Source organism: Panicum hallii, chromosome 2 (genome assembly GCF_002211085.1).
Source record: "Panicum hallii strain FIL2 chromosome 2, PHallii_v3.1, whole genome shotgun sequence".
Taxonomy (NCBI): domain Eukaryota; kingdom Viridiplantae; phylum Streptophyta; class Magnoliopsida; order Poales; family Poaceae; genus Panicum; species Panicum hallii.
In genome coordinates, this window is record NC_038043.1 from 29455499 (window position 1) to 29474060 (window position 18562).

At 47.9% G+C, this 18562-nt stretch overlaps 1 protein-coding gene across 1 annotated transcript; it reads right to left on the reverse strand.

Moving 5' to 3' along the window:
• Positions 1 to 1787: 1787 nt before the first annotated feature.
• LOC112880943 (histone deacetylase HDT1-like) lies at positions 1788 to 4504 on the reverse strand. The gene is made up of 3 exons (XM_025945673.1): positions 4256 to 4504; positions 1907 to 2182; positions 1788 to 1832 (listed from the first exon to the last, which is right to left on the reverse strand). The coding sequence occupies exons 1-3, from the start codon at positions 4502 to 4504 to the stop codon at positions 1788 to 1790; spliced, it is 570 nt and encodes a 189-aa protein (XP_025801458.1).
• Between the last annotated feature and the right edge of the window lie 14058 nt (positions 4505 to 18562).

Sequence of the window (18562 nt, forward strand, 5' to 3'; positions counted from 1 at the left end):
GAGAAAGATCGATGAGCATCCTAGGCGTTGGCATGAAGTCTTATCAGAGGCATTATGGGCATACCGTGTTTCATGCCACAGAACATCAGAAACTTCACCTTATCACTTGGTGTATGGATAGGAGGCCGTATTACCGTGGGAGATTATGGCTGGCTTGAGACGTGTAGAGTTCCAAAATGACCTAACAGCTGAAGAATATGTTGCTCTGATGAACGACAACATTGAGGACCTCACGGAGCTTAGACTTTGGTCACTTGAAAAGATCAAAGAAAATAAGGCCAACGTAGCCCGCGCGTACAACAAGAAAGTCAAGCCAAAAGAATTCCAAGTCGGCGATCTAGTTTGGGAAGCGGTGTTACCATTGGGGACTAAGGATGCAGCGTATGCCAAATGGTCCCCAAATTGGCATGGGCCTTATAGAGTTGACCAAGTCCTACCTGGGAACGCATATATGCTTGAGGAGTTAGATGGCGTCAAGTTTCCGGTGGCTGCCAATGGTCAACATCTCAAGAAATACTTCCCAAGTATGTGGGATGATAGGCAATAAAGCTGATACTACGCATCAGGCTGTGAGTCGATACATTTAGTTGGCCTGTACAAGTGAAAGCCGATGCTACGCATCAGGCTATGAGCCGATACGTTCAGTTGTCCCGTACAAGTGAAAGCCGATGTAACGCATCAGGCTGGACACAAGAAAGGGGGCTGATACGTTCAGTTGGCCCATAAAAAAACACACATATTTTGTACCCAACGCACTGAGTTGGTCAAATAGCCGATGTATAACCATCGACTTTAGAATTTTAATTTGAGTACATGCAGGTTTTGAATGACAGCGGGTCACAAAAGGTGATTACAAAGTGGTCTACTGAAGGAACTCATCGATGGCTGCGATAGCTTCAAGACGGACGCGATTAGCTTCAGCAATCACTGCTTCATCATCCTTGTCCTCAACTGACACTATTTGACGACTCAAAACACCCAACTCTATGAGCTCTATCTTCAGCTGGGCAATTAGATTCTCTGCTTCTTGTTTGAAGCGGGCTATGAGGTTCTTCTCATTCTGGATGCGCTGCTCGGTTGCCCGGACCTTTGCCTTGAGGTCTTCTAGCTCCTTCTCCAAAAGTTGAAGCCTTTGAGAATGTGCAAAAGTGTCAGTTTTGGCATCCAGAGCCACCTTCTTCTTGTTGAGCAGTCGGCACCTCTCGACAATATCGGCTTTTAAGGGGGCTTGTGAGCGACGAGTTTTGATCCATTGCCGAGCCTTTTCTACCTTCACCCGAAAGAAGGGAAGATGTTCGGTTGGCCAGAGCTTGAGTTCAAGGATTTTCGGGAGTTGGGGCTTGATCTCCTCAAGAATTTGCCTCACTTCGTTGGAGTCTTATACCAAAGTATCAATTGGGGCTGAGAGCAGGACCTTTATGCGGAGAAGTTGGCTAGTGATACCAGTCGGCTATGGCTGATGATCATCTGCTTCGAGTATGGCCGAGCCAATGGATTTAGGGTCAAATAAGAGCAGCTCCGAGAGGTTCAAGTCCTGAAAGAAGGTAGAAAATTAGTACAGTATAGGGAAAGGAAGATGCGAATGGCTCAGAGATATAACGCACCTTGTCTTGAGAAGGATTGATAGCCGATGAGGTGACAATCGGCTCCTGCAGATCCTGAAGGTTGACCAAAGTGTCAACTATCGTTGCAAGACTCTCTGGAGTCTCTAGGATCGGATCCTGGAGGTTGATCAAGGTGTCGGCTATCGTCGCAGGATTCTCTAGAGCCTCTAGGGTTGGATTTTCTTAGCGCGCTTGCTCTTCCCCGGAGGAAATATCCATGATATGAGCCTGCAAGCAAGGGAAGAATAATTGAGTCAAAGCGTACCTATTTAGAGGACCAATTCTAAAAGGATGACTTGAACCTGGTTGATGTTGGGAGCTTCTTGATCGGTTGAAGATGGTTCAACCTCCTTCCGAATCTTCCTAACAATCATCTTCCTTGGCTTAATCGGGACTCGGGGGGCAGCAACGTCGGAAGCTCGTTTTCGCTTAGAGGCTGATTTTGTAGAATCAGACTGAATCTGCATCATGACCTTCGACAGGGGAGGTGCGTTCTTGCCAAAGAGAGCTACGGGAGCAGCCGGTAAGAACTTGAAAGTGGAGCCATCATCGTTCTTGGGCTCCGGGCCATCCTCTTGCTGCAAAGAAAATAAACAGAATTAGAGAAGGGGTCAATCAGAATCATGAAGAAGTACTAAAATAATGGTAATACCTCTTCCTCAGGGGCTTCATACTCAGCATCAATCTGCTGCAGCATTGGCCCCAAGGCTTTCCGAAAGATGTGAGTCCTCCACATTGACCACCAATTTTCGAAGCCAATAGCCGAAAAAGTGAATGATACGTCGACGGGGATTGGGATGTGAAGATCAGTGAATAGGCTATAGCATCTTCAACTGGTGAGAATATCGGGCAGATCAGCTCTACTTATTATCAGATGGTGAAGGAAGAAGTGGGGAGGAACTTGCCCAAGACCAAATTGCGGGCTGCTACGACTGGCTAGTAAAACTCATAACCTGGCTTGATGATTCTGTTGGAGGTGCTCATGCCAACTGGAAGGAAGTAAGGGCGAATCATGATAGAGTATAAATGCCGAGTGCTATCATCATCGGCAAAGTTAGCCAATCTGAAGGCGATTGAATTCTCAAAGATTGCAGAATTGGTGTAAGGAAGGAAGAGTGGGTTGTCCAGGCCTCGGTAGAATATCCTAAACCAGCTTGAGGCATGTGTGGAGTTCAACTTGCTACCAGGAAGACTGTACAAAGCTTGGCCAAAGCTGGTACACCTGATTTGTCTCCCACTCTGATCTGGAAAGGAGTTATTGGCCAGAACAAGGAAGTTTGGTATGTGGTTCTGAAAATATAAGTGAGCCCATAACTGGATGAACCACCAGGGACCACCGGTTCTGAGTTTCTTTTGGTTAAGCAAGCTCGAAGACATCAGATGAAGATATCTATAGACTTCCCCAAGGAACAATTTACCAAGGCCAATAGTATTACCTTTGGCCAGTTCATATGCTAGAGAGAGGTAGTTTTGGTTAGGGCAAGGGAAGGACCGCAAAATAGGAAGTGTTCCAACCAGAGATTCAGAAAGGCTGTATGTTCTTTCTCAGTTACAGGGCCTTTGGTTTTGACGTGCTGGTTCAGGTAGGCACCCCAGTTTGTGCATTCTGTTTTGGAGGATAATTTAAAGGGGACCTCAAGTAGTCTGAAGGCAGAGGGGCTGGGCGATGCAATCTCCAGGCCAGTAATCATCATCACATCCATAAGGGTTGGAGTCATGGGCCCATGACCAAATAAAAAGCAGTTCAGGGCATCCGACCAAAAATAGCGATGGTTTTTAGAAGGCTTTCATTCTTCTCAAGGGGGGATAATAACAGAGACAGAGCATCGGCTATTCCTATGGTTTCCCATGTGGGCTGGTAGGATTTTGCTACTCTGTTGTACCAAGATACCCAGCCCTCGGGAGGATTTGGCCAGGCACGCAGGCTGTCGGTCGAGGAATCTAAATCTATGTCTTGGCTTACAAATGGATCTTGTTAGCCTCACAAGAAATCAAATCTACTAGACTCTCATAAGAATGAGGCCCAAGACAAAAGGAATTGGGGGTAGAAGGATGCGGCAAAAGAATGTCTGAAACCTGAAGAATCGATAAGAGCCAAATAACCGGAAAGGATCATTTGATGCTTCAAGGGATCGAATAATTACTTCATTAAATTAGCAAAAGGTCAGAGTTTTACCTTCAGACCAAGGACGCGTGCATCGGCATTTGAGAGTTTCGCCATCTGAAGCTCCAACAGAGATCGAAGGCTCAAAAACTGGATCTAGGGTTTGCTTCGCGAGTTTCAAGTTCGCGCTCTGAGGCTTTGATCTGGGTTTTGCGATTGGATTTGTGAGAAAGGGTTTTGGAGCGCAACTTGGATTTGGGGAATTTGTGTAGATCTGTTTCGGGAAGGTTCCAGATTTAAGCAGAAGATGGAATTGGGTCAGGGATTGACTCAGATCCGGATCGGCACATTGAGGGAAAGGACCGATGCGTTGCCATCAGCTCCCGGTAAATCGGCTTCTTGATAGTTGTTGACTAAAATGAAAGATTTCATTCACAGGGAAAACCATTACAAATGGGGAGCTGATTGCTCCTAAAGCCGATCTATCGGCTTAGTACATGGCAGTTAATACTAATCCTACGGTCTACCACCAGTAGGTGCCTAAGACCTTGCGGCGCTTGATCGAAGGGGCTGCACCAATGTCGCTATCATCATCACTGCTGTCGTCGTCATTGCTGCTATCGTCTCTACCGCTGTCACCGCTGTAGTCGCTGCTATCTTCGGTCTCTTCATCGTCATCACCATCGTCGTCCTCCGACGACCCGACACGCATGAAGCCTCCTGCCGCCGAGTCTTCCTCGGTTGATGGGGCATCGACTTCTTCCTCCGAGGAGGAGAAGTCCCCCTCCCAGGACATGTCGTTGTCATCGTCTTCATCCAGTTCCCCGCCGAGGAGGAGCTGGAGATCTTCGCCGTCGGTCAGGGATTCATCATCCTCTGACCAAGCCTAGAAATCTCATTCCTAAGCATCCCAGTGCAGAGGAGCATAGGCCTCATAGGCAGCAATGGGGTCGAACTCCGGGGTCATCTCTCAGGTTGTCTTGGATTCAAAGGAGATGACAGAGGAAGCAGAGGATGAGGAAGCCATTGCGAAAGAAAGAGGGGCGTACTGGTGCGGTTGCTAATGGCTGAAGGAAGGAGATGAGTGAAAAAGAAATCTACCAGGGGCAGGCTTATAAAGGTAGGAGTGGAATATGAATCGGCACCGTGACAGTTTTCAAGGAGTTAGATGCAGAGTAGTCACATCCTATGGGAGTGGAAGCGGCACGCGTGTACGGATTTTGGAAGTCAAAGAGGCCAGGCGATGGAAAGGAAAAAAAAAGGTTTTGGAATAATTATTGCCGAAACCAGGGGGGCATGTGTTATCGCCATAATTTGGTTGGGCCAGAAGGTGGGCCGCGAGCAGATGGGCTCAAAGGATAATTGTAATGGGCTTGCAAATTGGCTCCTGCGCGGGCGGTTCAAGGCCAGATTGGCCATGTATCTAGTTAAATTAGTTTAGATAGAGATAGCCAGGATTCGTGTTGTAGTCAGTTAGGATTTGTTAGGACAGGCAAGTCTCCAGACTATAAATATGTATCCTAGACTACGAATGAAACAACAAACATTCGCAAACAACTCTCGGCGCATCGCCACCCCTGTTTCAGGGATATCTCTAAGGTAAGTGCTATGCAGCCCCGATCACGCTTCGCATGATCGGGGCAGCATCATCCCTACCTATATTCTTTGTGTTCCTCGTGCTGAAGCATTGTTGATAGCGAGTAACACTAGTTATCTTAACATTTATAGGGATGCATCAGCTTTTCATACTGTATCCACGTGTTGTTCATCATCTGTAAACATTTAGCTGTCTCTATGCCTGATCCCGGGTGTAAAGGCAGCATGTTGCTCTATTTCGATTAGTAGATCCAATCTGTTATGGTTAGTCTTTGTTCATCAAAGATTTAGCTTAATATCTACATGGTTAGGCCCTTCAAACGAGTTAAATGATCCGGCAATACGTTTGATGCTTTATATTAATCTAAAGAGGGATTGTTCCGGGAATCGGCTTTCTGTTGGTTTTTAGGCCTTTGTTTAGGTTGCTATTCTGTTATCTTTCATATTCGTTAGGCTTAACTACGCGCAGGATGTTCCGGTTATGTGGTGAAAGCTTTAACTGTCTTAGATTGAATTAGCTTATTGATTTCAGAGCAAGTTTATATTAGTATCGGATATATGCACTTTGTTTAGATATATATAGATCCGATCTGATATTGGGAGACAATCGGCTCTTTACAGCCAATATCGGGGATCACCCGATGAGCCGATCATGGCTTGGACTAACGTTTGAACGTGTCTGTGCATGTAGGAAACTAACTGAGGTCACATCTACACCTTCCTAATCAGGTACAAGGTCAGGTGGCACGCCTTGCAAACCCAGACGCCAGGTCGTGTGCCAAATCCTAGGCCGTTGACCGTGGGACCGGGGCCCACCAGCAGTCCCGGGAGCCTCCCGGCTCCTCGTGTTACCTGTCGCTACTCGCCGGTGGGTTTTGACCGACAACAGTAGTACACAAAAGTAAGTTTTGACAGAAAGTAATGTGCTGGAAGTCAGCTATATATAATATAGTTAAGAGAGCCACTGAGTTACTTCCCATCACCCCCTAGGGTTTTACAAACTAGACGGCATCCTTAACGAACCAACGTATTTTACAAACGCAATTTTTGTGGTCAAGTTTTATAAAAATATTTGTTTAAGGCTTGTTGTACTCTCTAGTGTATGTATTTCAGCTCTAATACCAGCTGTGGTAGAACTGCCTGAATTAATTCAGCTCAATCCGGCTAACACTCACCTTAAACAGAGTAATTCATTGGTCTGTCAGGTAACATCCTGATGCAACCACTAGAATTTCGATCGAAACAATGCATGTATACAACCCACACGACGGTGAGACAGGGATTACAACACTCCATAAATTTTACATCACAGAGTTCAACATGAATTATTAACACAAATCAAGTTTGAAAATTATAAAACAAATTTTTCAGAGTTCAAATGCAGCAGAAATAAATGATAGTTCTAATCGACAATACAAGATGTCATGATGAAGCCTGTACAAAACATCACTTAGCGTCATCATTATTGGTCGGGGACGCATCCTATTCCACCGACCAACTAGGAGGAAGTGAACACGGCCAAGTCAAGCCAGCAATCATGTCCTCAAAAGACCCACCTGAAAATAGAGCCATAAGCAAGGCTGAGTATACTAATACTCAGGAAAGCTTACCCGACTATTGGTATATACTTTGCCGACTCCTAAACATGCAAGGCTTTTGGCTTGAGGGGTTTGTTTTTGCCAAAAAGTAACAAAGAGTAGATCCTTAATTTCAGATTTTAGCTTCAAGATTCTAGTTTGATTAACCATTCTAGATGAGCATCTATCCAACACCACACATGGTGGAAGCAATTAAATTAAGCAAGCAGCAATATTAATCATCATCATTGTTTATCTTCTTACTCTATATGGTAAAAGGGTCAAGCAGTCTCGGTGCCCACCAGAAATGGACGATTCAAATCAAATTTCTTAACCTTGCTAGGCAAACCTAAACACACGTCACGCAGTTACTCCTAGAGTCACACGTGCGACTTTTCCCCTTTATTCCCATTTCACGGAATAGGGCCACCGCCCTCGAGTATAGAGTCGCACTCTGCACTCACCATGTGGCCGCATGGGAATGAAGTCAAGACGGTGGGGTGGTATGTGTCAGAACCGGGGCCACGGGGCTGTGTACATCACGGAGTCCATATTGGGCTAGGGGATAGGACTTGTCCTGTACCTTATTTATATTGTATTCTACCTGCATGCGGAGTAGAACTAGTTGATACAGAAGGAAACTACTCGAGTTGTACTTGAGTACGACTCGTAAGCTAGTATCAGGCTAGGATTCATGTAACCCTGTCCCCCCGGATATATAAGGGCGGGCAGGGACCCCTCAAAACAGAAGATCACCAGATCAACATCAAGGCAATACAAAACCATCATACAGGACGTAGGGCGTTACGCATATTGCAGCCTGAACCTATCTAAATCTTGTGTTGTCTACACCTTCGAGTTCCTGATCTCGGCGCATCCCAACCCAAAACCTACCACCTTGGGTATACACCTCGGTGGGCAGCCGGATAAAACCCGACAGCTGGCGCGCCAAATAGGGGAGCGCATCAGAGATCCGCTGGAGAACTCGATGGCTATTTTCAAGTTCCCCAGTCCCGTGCTCCCTGAGGGCACAACCTTTGTTTTTTGCTCGTGGGTCTGCGTTGCCAACGGTGTAGGCGGTTTCCGTCGGCACATCGTCGACGACACCATCAAGCTAAAAACACTCGCCTCAAGGCTCGATGACTTTGTCGATAGTCTCGACGAGTTGCCATTCTTTGATTCTGCCAGGGAAACCGAGGCAGAGTCTGTCACTACTGTTCCTTTTTCCGCGTTGAAAAAGGACTTGGACTCTTTGCTCCAAGCTGGAGGCTCCGAGGCCACCGCATGTCGGGGGGCTGAGGATCACCTGGCCACTTGTGGGCTGATGATCACCACCACCTCCGAGGGACAAATCGTTCATTGGAGGGGGACAGACCTGTCCGATCTACTCGGACATGAAGACCGCTTGGTAGCCCACCTTGAGCCTTTGCCTTTTCAGGAGGGCAGGGCGTTGGCTACCATAACCGAGGGCTCGACTGAACTAGTCGAAGCCCCCTCTGAAGAACTTGCAACTCGCCAAGTTCTGATGGCGGAGGAGGGGGACGATGATGCCCTCATCCCCATCGGCGCACTTGACGGGATATCAGAAGATGAAGACACCGCTGAAGCTGTGGACGAGAATGACACCGAGCTCGACGCGCGGCGTGCCAGGAACAGAGCTCGTGCAGTTCGTAGAAGGCGGGCCAACGAGCGAATACGTTCTGCACAGCGCGAACTTGACGCTGAATTCGCAGCTGCAGATGAACGAGGCTTCAGGACTCCTGTGGCCAACATCGCTCGGGTAACAGCACTACTCGAGCGAAGTAACGACCCCAACGTTCGACAAGCGCTCCTCTATGCCCAACGGGCGTGGGTCCAGCTGGACCAGCAGGCTCCGGCATCACTCGTCAGGGACGAGCACGTCGGAGACAGCCGAAGCCAGGTGATGAGGACATCAACTACAACACGAGTACGTCTACGCCAGCAGCACCTTTTCCAGCAACACCAGATGCTCCTCCACCCCAGGCACCACCTCCTTCTGGGCCAATCACTCGTGCCCGTGCAAGAGAACTGAACTTCATCATGCTACTGAAGAACGAAGGCCCAGAAGAATAGATGCTGGCCCAACAGAGGCCCTTGCGTGGGCGCCTAGGGCTGACCACCACTAGGGGCTGCACCCCCTCCCTGGCCGTGACTTTCCTAGGGTTGCGCCCCTCTCTTCCTCTATTTAGATAGAGGCATCATTGCTTTCCAGACTTGAGTTTTGTTTTACATCTAGCTTTAGCTACTCTCGAACACGCACAAATACACGCTGTCCTCGTGAGATTCAGAACTCCACCTTCGAGTGATATTGTGATTGCTCGCATCTTTTTCTTGTTCGTTCTTCGATTGCGTGCAGGAAACGATCTTCGTGATCAGGCTGATCTTGCATCAACAAGGTCGGTAACCACAGGAAGTTGGTTCAGCGATTGCATTGGCGCTTTGGGCTCGCTCGTCGTAGTCGGATCGTGAGGGTCATCTTCCACCAGATCGAAATTATCTCCACTCACCGAAAGATCGGGCACTCCGACTCTATCAAGTGGTATCAGCTTTCCAGGTTGATCGGTGAGTTTCTCGAGTGTTTTTTTCCCTTCCTACAGTCCACAAAAACCAAAACAAAAATTTATTTTCAGGTTAGATCTTGTCCCAGCAACCTTTTTAGCCTCGCGCATTCTTTCAATACTTTGCGTTGTTGAATTTGTGTGCTGTACACTTCAATTGTTGCTGGTTACTTGTGTTTTTGTTTTCTCATCGCCTTGTTCCTGTCTCTTCACACCTAGTGCGCTGCCCTTCCATCTTGCTGCTTGCCTTCCTTTTTGCCGTAGCGCCGCCGGCCCTGTTCATCCTCCCGCACGCCTGTGTGAAAGGACAGTCAAAAAAAAAAGGAAAGAAAGCAATCGAAAAAAAGGAAAGTAAAAAAAAGAGAAACGAGAAAGGAGTCCGGGCAGAGGACGGCCGCAAATCCCCCTTACACACGTCGGGACCGATTCAGACTCGATCACCCCTTCCCTCCACCCCACCTCCACAACACACCGTGACCGACTCGGTCACCTGCCCAGGTCACATTCCCCCCCCCCTTATCCACGCCGTGCCAGTTTTTCATATCCGTATCTCTCTTTCTTGGTACCTGTATTTTTGGAAAAAGTGTGTGCCGTAACTTGCTGTTTTAGATCCTCTGTGTTCATATTATCAGTTTTGAGGACTCCTGGCCAAAAAAAAAAGGAACAGAAATGCAGAAACAAAAAAGGGGGAAACTGAAAGGAGGTTACCTTCATTTGGGCGTATTCCGCAGGACGCCCAGGTTCCTTGTTTTCTCTCTTGTGTTTTTCCTTTACCCCCCATACCCTTGCTCAACTTTTGCACTTTGTTTCCAGCAGCTTTGATTACGTGTTTGGCACTATAATTCAACCTTACATTATTGTTTGATTGCGCTAACCCTTGAATTGAGTGCAGCCTACCCAGAACTCCACATAGTTCTATGATGAGCAGACTTTGTTTCTCCAGGCAATCGCTCCTCCAATCTTTCACCGGTTCTACCTGTTAGTTGCAGATCACCCCTGTGTGCTTGGTAAGAACGGATAAGAATTTGATAACAGCACTACTGTGAGCGCCTTGTGAGCCATTACACCCTTGTTGTCGTAGGCTTTGTCTTTGTGTTTGCGCTAACTATGGCAGGAGACGAAGGCACAGCGGATGAACAGCTGCAGGACATGCGGACACGAGTTGACGGACTTGCTACAGACATCAAGACGATGCATGAACGGCTTGACTCGACGATCACGTCATCGACCGAGAGGTTCGATCAGCTCGACCTCGGTCAGACGGCCGCTAGGACCACGCTCGACACCATCGTGGCACGGCTAGATGCATTGAACACAACGATCACGGAGTTGCAGCAGGATTATGGCGGTGACACAGAGCCGGAAGAGGGAGCTCGCCGCGGTCGTGCCCGCCGTGTGGTACGTCATCAACATAATGACCCATTTGCTAAGATTAAATTTAAAATTCCATCTTTTAATGGCAAATGTGATCCTGCTACATATCTTGATTGGGAACTAGAGGTCGACCAGAAATTTTCATGCCATGATATTCCTGCTAGTTCTCAAGTTAAAGCTGCTATTAGTGAATTTACTGATTTTGCTTTAATTTGGTGGCGTGAATATAAGCAAAAACATCCCCCTCCCACCACTTGGACTCAATTAAAAGCTGCCATGCGACACAGATTTGTCCCTTCATATTATGCACGAGATTTGCTTGAAAAAATGCAGTGCTTTCGACAAGGTCAACAATCTGTTGAGGACTACTATCAGGAGCTACAAAAAGGTATGATTCGTTGTGGTTTGTTTGAGACAGACGATGCTGCTATGGCACGTTTTCGTGGTGGTTTGAACCGCGAAATTCAGGACATACTTGATTATAAGGAATATAATGATATGACCACATTGTTTGCATATGCTTGCAAAGCTGAACGTGAAGTGCAGGGTCGCCGCTCGAAGACATTTTCTAACTCTTTTGCAGGAAGAAGCCCGGCAACCAGCTCAGCGCCTGCCCTGCATGCGCCATCCACGACCAGCACTACACCGCGCGAGAGGCCGGCCAAACCTGCAGCACCCCCGTCCACAGGCGCTGCTCCTTCCACAGGACGTACACGGGATATTCAGTGCCATCGTTGCAAAGGATTTGGGCACATGATTCGGGACTGCCCAAACAAGCGCACCTTGCTCATACGTGACAATGGTGAGTACTCGTCCGCTAGTGATTCCGAAGACACTCATCATACTATGCTAGCCACTGACCATGCAGCTAAGGCGGAGGTACATGTCAACCCGGGCGACGCCGATAGGTATGAAAGTCTTGTTGCGCAGCGTGTTCTTAGTACACAGGTCGTCCCGCCCGAGAAGAATCAGCGACACACTCTGTTCCATACAAAGGGCGTTGTGCAGGAGCGGTCGATTCGCATCATCATCGACAGCGGCAGCTGCAACAACTTGGCGAGTACCGTGCTGGTCGAGAAGTTGTCATTACCCACTCGTAAGCATCCGAATCCATATCACATTCAGTGGCTTAATGATGGTGGAAAAATTAGAGTAACACGGTCAGTGCGTGTCCCTTTCTCCATGGGTGCTTATTCTGATTTTGTCAATTGTGATGTTATTCCCATGGAAGCATGCTCTTTGTTACTTGGTAGACCTTGGCAATATGATACTGATAGCTTGCATCATGGTCGTTCGAATCATTATTCTTTCATGTTTAAGGGTCAGAAAATAATTATACATCCAATGACACCTGAACAAATTGTTAAAGATGATCTTGCTCGAGCTGCTAGGAATGCTAAACAACTTGAACCATCACCATCGAATTCTAATTCTGAAATCAAGTTGAATGCTCCTGTTTTACTTGCTCAACGTGCTGATTTTGATGATCTCCGCGATGCTCACTTGCCCTGCTATGCACTTGTATGCTCTAGTATGCTCGTTTCACTTGATGATGCACCGTCTTTAGATATTCCTCCTGCGGTTGCTAACCTTTTGCAGGAGTACGCTGATGTCTTTCCCAAAGACTTGCCACCGGGTCTTCCCCCGCTCCGTGGAATTGAGCATCAGATCGATCTCATTCCCGGCGCACAGCTTCCGAACCGCGCACCATACCGTACAAATCCGGATGAGACGAAGGAGATCCAGCGCCAGGTGCAGGCGTTGCTTGACAAGGGTTACATTCGTGAGTCTCTTAGCCCTTGCTTAGTTCCTGTGTTACTTGTTCCAAAGAAAGATGGCTCATGGCGTATGTGTGTAGACTGTCGCGCTATTAATAACATCACCATTCGTTATCGATACCCTATACCACACCTTGATGATATGCTAGATGAGCTTAGTGGCGCCATTCTTTTCACTAAAATTGATTTGCGTAATGGTTACCATCAGATTCGAATGAAACTGGGTGATGAATGGAAAACAGCTTTTAAAACGAAATTTGGGTTATATGAATGGTTGGTTATGCCGTTTGGTTTGACTAATGCTCCCAGCACCTTTGTGCGTTTGATGAACGAAGTTCTAAGGCCCTTCATAGGATTGTTTGTTGTTGTCTATTTTGATGATATCCTTATTTACAGCAAGACTATGGAAGCGCATTTAGAACATTTGAGTGCTGTTTTTGATGCGTTGCGTGCAGCTCGCTTATTTGGTAATATGGAAAAATGCATCTTTTGCACGCAACGTGTTTCGTTTCTTGGTTATGTTGTGACTCCGCAGGGCATTGAGGTGGACAACAGCAAGATTGATGCCATTCGGGAATGGCCTACACCGACGACGGTTACACAGATTCGGAGCTTTCTTGGACTTGCAGGATTCTACCGTCGGTTCGTCCGTGATTTCAGCTCCATTGCAGCTCCTTTGCACGAGCTTACAAAGAAAGGTGCGCCATTTGCTTGGGGCGACTCGCAGGAGGTAGCGTTCAACACTTTGAAAGATAAGTTAACACATGCTCCCCTCTTGCAATTGCCTGATTTTAATAAAGTGTTTGAGCTTGAATGTGATGCTACCGGTATTGGGCTAGGTGCTGTTTTGTTACAAGAAGGAAAACTGGTTGCTTATTTTAGTGAGAAATTAAGCGGTGCTAGCCTGAGATATTCTACTTATGATAAGGAGCTTTATGCTTTAGTTCGCACTTTGCAAACATGGCAGCACTATCTTTGGCATCGCGAGTTTATCATCCATTCTGATCATGAGGCTTTGAAACATATTCGTACCCAAACAAATCTGAACCGTCATCATGCTAATTGGGTAGAATTCATTGAGTCTTTCCCTTACATTATTAAACACAAGAATGGGAAGGAAAATGTCATTGCTGATGCTTTGTCTCGTCGATATACCATGCTGTCCCAGTTAGATTTTAAAATCTTTGGCTTGCATACTGTGAAAGATCAATATGTCGATGATGCTGATTTTAAAGATATCTTAGCTCATTGTATGGATGGCAAACCATGGGGCAAATTTCACATGCAGGATGGGTTCCTGTTTCGCGCTAACAAGCTGTGTGTTCCATCAAGCTCGGTTCGTCTTTTGTTGTTACAGGAAGCACACGGAGGCGGTCTCATGGGACACTTTGGCGTCTACAAGACGCATGAGGTGCTGGCCGCCCACTTCTTTTGGCCCCGGATGTGCCGTGATGTCGAGCGCCTTGTTGCCCGCTGCACTACTTGTCAGAAAGCTAAGTCACGACTGAACAACCATGGTTTGTATATGCCTTTGCCTGTCCCTACTTCCCCTTGGCTTGATATTTCTATGGACTTTATTTTGGGATTGCCTAGAACTAAGAAGGGGAGGGATAGCATTTTTGTGGTTGTTGATAGATTCTCCAAAATGGCTCATTTTATACCATGTCATCAGACTGATGATGCTAGCAGTGTTGCTGAATTGTTCTTTCGAGAGATTATTCGTTTGCATGGTATTCCGAATACAATAGTCTCTGATCGTGATGCTAAGTTTCTCAGTCATCTTTGGAGATCACTTTGGAATAAAATGGGAACTAAATTGCTGTTTAGCACAACTTGTCACCCTCAGACTGATGGACAAACTGAGGTGGTTAATAGAACTTTGTCAACCATGCTTAGGGCTGTTTTAGACAAAAATTTGAAACGTTGGGAGATTGCCTGCCTCATGTTGAGTTTGCTTATAATCATGCAACACATTCTTCTACAAAGATGTGCCCTTTTCAGATTGTTTATGGTTATATTCCTCGGGCGCCTATTGATTTGTTTTCGCTTGATGCTGCGGACGCCCCACACATAGATGCTGTTACCCATGTTGAACACATGATTAATTTGCATGAATAGACTCAACAAAACATTGCTGCTGCTAATGCTAAATATCAGGTTGCTGGTAGTAAAGGTCGAAAACTTGTTACTTTTGAACCTGGTGATATGGTTTGGTTGCATTTGAGAAAGGATCGGTTTCCTACTTTACGCCGTCCTAAATTGATGCCTCGTGCTGCTGGTCCTTTTAAGGTGCTAACCAAGATTAATGATAATGCTTATGTCCTTAACCTGCCTGCGGAGCTTGGTGTTTCCACTAGTTTTAATGTTGCAGATTTGAAGCCATATGTGGGCGAGGATGAGGAGTTGCCGTCGAGGACGACTTCAGTTCTAGAAGGGGAGGATGAGGAGGACATCAACTACAACACGAGTATGTCTACGCCAACAGCACATTTTCCAGCGACACCAGATGCTCCTCCACCCCAGGCGCCACCTCCTTCTGGGCCAATCACTCGGGCCCGTGCAAGAGAACTGAACTTCGTCATGCTACTGAAGAACGAAGGCCCAGAAGAATAGATGCTGGCCCAACAGAGGCCCTTGCGTGGGCGCCTAGGGCTGACCACCACTAGGGGCTGCGCCCCCTCCCTGGCCGTCCCTTTCCTAGGGTTGCGCCCCTCTCTTCCTCTATTTAGATAGAGGCATCATTGCTTTCCAGACTTGAGTTTTATTTTACATCTAGCTTTAGCTACTCTCGAACACGCACAAATACGCGCTGTCCTCGTGAGATTCAGAACTCCACCTTCGAGTGATATTGTGATTGCTCGCATCTTTTTCTTGTTCGTTCTTCGATTGCGTGCAAGAAACGATCTTCGTGATCATGCTGATCTTGCATCAACAAGGTCGGTAACCACAGGAAGTTGGTTCAGCGATTGCATTGGCACTTTGGGCTCGCTCGTCGTAGTTGGATCGTGAGGGTCATCTTCCACCAGATCGAAATAGAGCACTCCGACTCTATCACCAGGCCCCAAGTCGAACAACAGGTAATCGCCCGCGACCCCAACGCAGCAATAACAATGATGGTGTGGGTGGGAGTCAGTTCACCGGTGGGAGGCGGCAGCCACCTCCGGCAAACAACCCGAGGCAGCCCAACCCTCCATGTCAACAACTAGACCTTCGCCAGAAGATTAATGAGGGGTGCAACGCCCGGTCGGTCCTCGACTCGAGGCGACGGGAACGCGAGGTAGCCGAGCGGGACGACGCTAACTGCAGCGATCGTTTTCCTACGTTCACTGCGAGATTCAACAGCTATAAGTACCCGGAGGGTTTCAAGCCGATTGGTATCACCAAGTATGACGGTAAGCAGGCCACCCAACAATGGCTCCGCTGTTACTCCACTGCCATTGAGGTGGCTGGTGGCTCCAACACTACCAAAGTCGTCTACTTTCCGATGGCTTTGGAGCCTGCACCGTTGACTTGGCTGGAAAGCCTCCCCAACGACTCCATCGACTCCTGGGAAGGCCTCAAGAAGGTTTTCATCGACAACTTCCAGGGGGCGATATCCCGAGCAGGAACCTGGCACGACCTCGCCCAGTGCAAGCAAGAGCGTAATGAACTCCTCCGATCCTACACCCGCCGTTTCTTCGATGTGCGGGCCACCATCGCCAACATCTCGGAGGAGGACATCATCGACTGCTTCTACAATGGCCTAATAGACCCAAGTATATATTGCGATTTTGGGCGTAACAGGCCGAAGACGGTTGCAGGACTACGCAACATGATGCACGACTGGTCTGAACAAGAAGAAAAGATGCGCGAGAGGTTTCCAAGACGCACCAACCGCAACCAGAAGCGCAATAACGACAACCGGGCTGACAAAGGCCAGCGGGACTTTTCGGGTTCTTCCCGAAAACGCAAGCCAGACGATCTCATCGCGGTTGTGGAACGTCCTTCGCGGGGCAAGAAGTCGACCATACAGGAGCAGTTTGAAAAACTCTTGCAGAAGAAGTGCCCATGGCAGTGATCGACTGTTTCCAGCTCAAGCGCACCTTTGGCTCCCCTGGAACCGGCAAGAAGAACAAGTCGACGGGCAAAGAGCCCGAAGACGAGGAACAGGAAGACAAATCTGAGTCGCCCAAGTTCCAGGATGCCTCCAAGACCGTCAATGTCATCTTTGGTGGTGATGAAGATTTTTTCTCCAGGCGGGAACAGAAGTTGCTGCTACGGGAAATTCTATCCGTTGAACCGGCGGTACCACGACCACTCCGATGGTCGGAGGTTCCCATTTCATTTTCCCGTGCTGACCAATGGACCAGTTTTTCCGAGCCTGGGAAATTCCCATTGGTGCTGGATCCCGTGGTCGCAGAAGCCAAGCTTACTCGGGTTCTTATCGACGGTGGGAGCGGACTTAATCTTATCTTCGCCAGTACGCTGAAGAAGATGGGTCTGGACCTTACCAACAAGCTTACTCTGAGCAAAGCTCCTTTTTACGGTATTGTCCCTAGCAATGCCGCACACCCGCTTGGAACAGTCGTTCTCCCAGTCACTTTCGGGACGAGGGAGAATTACCGAACCGAGTTCATCAAGTTCGAGGTGGCCAACTTTGAATCTTCCTACCACGCTATACTGGGGAGGCCGGCGCTCGCCAAGTTCATGGCGGTACCGCATTATGTCTACTTACTTCTCAAGATGCCAGGACGCAGCGGCGTGCTCACGCTCCGAGACGACTTGAAGAAGTCATATGATTGCAACCAAGAGGCCATCCAGTATGCATCGACTTCCCGCGTGCCAGATGCTTCCGAAGAAGTACTCGCGGCTGCGCAGCAACTTTCTCAAGTCGAGCTGGACATCCCGACAAAGAAGGCGAGCCAATCAGGTGTCAAGTCGACAGGCGATGTGGCTCTCAAGTCGATCCAGCTCCAAGAGGGCGACTCATCCAAGACAGCCATCATCGGCGCGGGCTTAGGTGACAAATAGGAACTCGCGCTCATCAGCTTCCTGCAGGCTAACCGAGACATATTCGCATGGAAACCATCGGATATGCCAGGGGTGCCCAAGGAGCTGATTGAGCATAGTCTTAATGTGTATCCGCAAGCTGTACCAAAGAAGCAACGACTTCGTCATTTTGCCCCCGATAAACAGGAGGCTATCAAACGGGAAATAGCTAAACTCCTCACGGCTGGATTCATTAAAGAAGTAATCCACCCAGAGTGGGTAGCTAACTCTATTCTTGTATTGAAAAAAGAATAAAGAATGGAGAATGTGTGTCAATTATACCGATCTCAACAAGCATTGCCCGAAGGATCACTTTGGGCTCCCTCGCATCGATCAGGTAGTCGACTCAACCGCGGGTTGCGTACTGTTATGTTTCCTTGATTGTTATTCGGGGTACCATCAGATCGCACTCAGGGAAGAAGATCAGATCAAGACCGCGTTTATCACCCCGTTTGGAACTTATGCATATAAAACCATGTCCTTCGGGTTGAAGAACGCAGGCGCTACCTATCAGCGCGCAATTCAGATGTGTTTCGCTGATCAGTTACACCGGAACGTGGAGGCCTACGTGGACGACATGGTCGTGAAGACCAGAAGTCCCGAGGGCCTGATCGCGGATTTGGAGGAAACTTTCGCCAGCCTAAGAAAGTACCGATGGAAGCTCAATACGACCAAGTGCATTTTCGGTGTTCCATCAGGCAAATTGCTCGGGTTCATAGTCAGTAACCGAGGCATCGAGGCCAACCCTGAAAAGATTACCGCCATCACTGATATGGAGGCACCTGCCACAATCAAAGATGTGCAGAAACTCACAGGGTGCATGGCAGCTCTCAACAGATTCATCTCTCGGCTCGGGGAGAGAGGACTACCTTTTTTCAGACTCTTAAAGCGTCAAGACAAGTTTTACTGGACAGAGGAAGCC